At 47.3% G+C, this 3529-nt stretch overlaps 1 protein-coding gene across 4 annotated transcripts; it reads left to right on the top strand.

Moving 5' to 3' along the window:
- On the top strand, nt 1–2546 carry LOC108023259 (uncharacterized). 4 transcript variants are annotated; one of them, XM_050890412.1, is made up of 4 exons: nt 1–94; nt 670–1210; nt 1276–2137; nt 2189–2546. In XM_050890412.1, exons 1-2 carry the CDS (start codon nt 66–68, stop codon nt 1154–1156), a joined length of 516 nt encoding a protein of 171 aa, XP_050746369.1. In that variant the 5' UTR covers nt 1–65; the 3' UTR covers nt 1157–1210; nt 1276–2137; nt 2189–2546. The 4 variants fall into 4 exon arrangements, with proteins under 4 accessions (XP_050746369.1, XP_050746367.1, XP_050746368.1 ...); XM_050890411.1 differs by having other exon boundaries at nt 2–94; nt 670–1206; XM_050890410.1 differs by having other exon boundaries at nt 670–2137.
- Nucleotides 2547–3529: the final 983 nt, after the last annotated feature.

The raw sequence follows: 3529 nt of genomic DNA, 5'->3' as shown, positions 1-3529 counted from the left end.
TACATGCTTAAAGCCAGTCGCAACCTAACAACGTTCACAAACACACGTATTTAAGAAAAAGCAAAATGGAATCAAATCGTAGCTCTCTAAAAAAGTAAGTGAAAATATTTAAAAGTGAACAGAAACATGTATCTAAATTTCGGCAAGCCAACGCTGGTATACCTAGTCAAGAAAAATTCTAAAAATTCCAGTTCTACTACAAAATTAAAAACACAGCAAGCGTTTTCTATTCACTCTCCGAATATGTTGAATGCTTAAAGCCAGTCGCAGCTGAACATCGAACACTTGCACAAGACACATCTAACTCTCTGAACAAAATACAATTTTGTGAAAATTTAACAGAATAACAAGCCCGTTATTACTAATCCGAAAACCTTTCTGTGTTCTGTATCATTTACAAACGTTCGTCGGTGCAACTAGTCAAATTAAAAATAATATTTTCTGTTTTTCAACAAAACCTTTTTAACATGAGCCAAAACAAGAGAACTGGGTAAATCGAAACAAATGTGAAGTTCATTCAACATTGAATATTAGAATGTTGAATACTATTAAGAATAGATAAGATTTCTGAAAAGAAAAACCATTCCAATTGATGGGTAAACACCCTTCTATTCCCCCTTTAATTTTGCAAAAATAATTTGAATTTACCATCTTCCTTATGTGTTACAGGAAGGTGGCTGAAAATGAAGATCCTGCAGAGCCTGCAGTGCCAGGGCCCCAGAGAAAGAGAGCGGCCGTCAGACCGCGCCGTAAGATGAATTCATCGCAGCGGAGGGGAATCCTATGCAACCCAGAGGTGCACGAGGAGGAGGGTGGCGAAGGGTCGGTGGAGATTCCAAGGGAAGCCCCCGTGAAAAGGGGTAGGAGGAAGGCCACCCCCAAGGCTGCAGGTTCGCACCCCCTGGATGAGCAGTTCCGAGAACTATTCGGCTGGAACTTCGAGCGGGTGCAAACAATGCTGTCTAAGGCCGGGCTGAAGATGGGGCCCAAGGCTAGAGGCAAGCCCCGACCCAAGTCCCAAGGCAAGGCGGTGCCCAGGGCGGTGCCCAGAGCTGGGGCCAAGCGAACGCCAAGGGGATCGGCCAAGCGAGCAGCCCAGGCAGCCGCGGAGGATGAGCCAAAGCCCAAGAGGGCCACCCGAGCTACAATCATTTAGCGCAAATACAAGTAAAGGTCAAGCCTAAGCACTCCCCAAAATTATCAGTTGTAAGTAGGTCTTGGCTCAGATTTACAGAATTGATGCTTGTATCGTCACGAATCCCTGGACATTCCCAGAAGCAGTTGCCCAGCGGAAGCATCCCTGCAAGCCCAAAATTCTTATCGCCCGTTGGCACAATTAATTATATATTTTACGGCCCCCCTGATCATTAACACTAATTGGAATTCAAAACACCAGCTACCGGGCTCGACCTCTGAACCCGGGAAATCGGCATGGGCGTCACGTACGACCTGGACAAGTGTAAAACGTGATGGACTGGATCGGCGGTGGGCCACTACTGTGTCGCATCGGTATCGTAAGCGTGAAATCTGTCAGATACGAGAGTACCAAAGATCAGAATCTATTGTCATCACATTAATTTGACTTTTTATGGAGGTTCCTTGTTGTTTTCTCCCTTTGGGCCACGTCGCCTGCCCCGGAAAGCGGAAATTGTCAGAGAGAGAGAGATTGCCTTTCGCCGGCCAGAGGTAAATGAAAGCGAAGTGAAACCGCTGGCCAGGCAGTTAAAGATGAATCCGTAAGATGCTTTCGGGCCCGCCGAAGTGCCCTTCGCACGATCACACCTAATAACGGTAATTTACACACACGCTACTTGCGATAATTGCGACGCCAAATGCGCTGACAAGCACACAGGATACGACTCCTCGGACCTCCGGTCCGCTGCCCCAAAGGCCAAGGGCGGAGGCACCATGACCAAAGCCCAGCCGAATCCGTAGTCAAAGTCAAGCCGCGCATCCCGATGAGCTGAGTGAGATAACAGCCGGGCTAAATCAGCAGCAAAGCGGCAGAAGCTTCGGTTATTAAAAACGACAGTCGCAATCGGACCTTCTCGGACCCAGCGGACGTACACTGGGAGGAAAATAGTGGTCCAGTCTCGAAGCTACAAATCGACGGCACAACCTTGTGCAGCACGGATGGGTAAGCCTTCCTTTGAAGTATTGTTCTGAAATAAAATTATTAATTTTATAGGTTTTGGAAATGGTTTAAAAATGAATGGGCACTACAAGATACGCGAATTCTTGAGCATCCCAAAAATTCAAATGTAGACTAATGATCCTTCAAATGACCCAGTATTATTTTTATTCAGAATGGAACTATAAACATACTGCTCTAGCTACTATTATTGGTACTATATCTCCTTTCATGCGGAATAGAACACTACCCTAGAGAAACGCGAATTCTTGAGCATCCTAAAATTTATTTGTAGACTGATTCGTACAATTTTGGCCACTTTATATTATATTGCTTGTATAATTGTATTACTATTTGATGTAGTTATTGGTATCTTGTAAAAATATATATTATTAAACATTATATACAACATTTTTTCGAGTGCATTTCGATACCGTGGCGGTGGCGGCAATGCTTGATTGTTGTGGTAACCGAATATGCCGCTCCAAGTGCGAAAAAATGTTGTCGAGGTGTGAAAAATAACTGGCCAAGAGTGCGTACGTGGCGGGTTAAGGGGGCAGGGTTCGGCTGGGAGTCGGGGATCCCCGGGCACACGGGAGGGTTGAGGTGATCGGGCGATGGAGCGCGGGGCTGGCGGATAGGATGTGCTCCTCCGCTTGGGCACGCATCGAAGGTGTTGAAAGCTCTGCGCTTCTAAGAAACGTTTGTCGTTGTTGCTGTTGCCTGCGAGATTTCGGTGGCCTGATAGCCCTGCCATATATACACAGATATACGTACTCCCGGCCTCTGCACGCGCAAGCGACCCGCTCGCCAGATGATATTTGTCGATGGTGTCGAGGTGTTAAAATTACCCCAAAGGTACATAATAATTACCTTAAATTGCGAAAACAGCGAAATAAATTTCCAAACGGTGTGAGCGGGACGGGCGAGGTGTGCGAAAGGGACGGGAAGGAGAAGGGTTGCCTTGGCCGCTGGTGAGGCGAGCCTTTGGCGGTCCTTTTGCTTTTGAAGCGTGCCGCAGCGTTGCCAGACTGCGCTCTTTCCAGAAGGGCATGCAAATGGGGCGTGTGTCATCCATAAAAATTGAACGCTGTCGCCGTAATTAACGGGCGGCCGCAGGTGCGAGGGAGACGGGCTAGCGGCGAGCGAGCGAGACGGCAGGAGGATGACAGTCGAGGCTGTTTGGCCAGCGGCCGATCTATTTAATTAATTGCTAACAAGTTGAAAATGTTTAAATGGTTTATGGGGCCGAAAGAGTGAAAAAAAGGCTGGTCGCGAAGGGAGGGCGGGGAGCAGCATCCTTGGTGGTAGCGCTTTGGGCCGTTTTTTATTTTTTGTTCGGGCCATCAAGACAAATTGTGATGGCTTTTGTTGTTCTGCTGGCCCTCTGAGTGCCCC

Source organism: Drosophila biarmipes, chromosome X (assembly GCF_025231255.1).
Source record: "Drosophila biarmipes strain raj3 chromosome X, RU_DBia_V1.1, whole genome shotgun sequence".
In the NCBI taxonomy this organism is placed as follows: domain Eukaryota; kingdom Metazoa; phylum Arthropoda; class Insecta; order Diptera; family Drosophilidae; genus Drosophila; species Drosophila biarmipes.
This window is presented reverse-complemented; position numbering and strand designations above follow the sequence as displayed.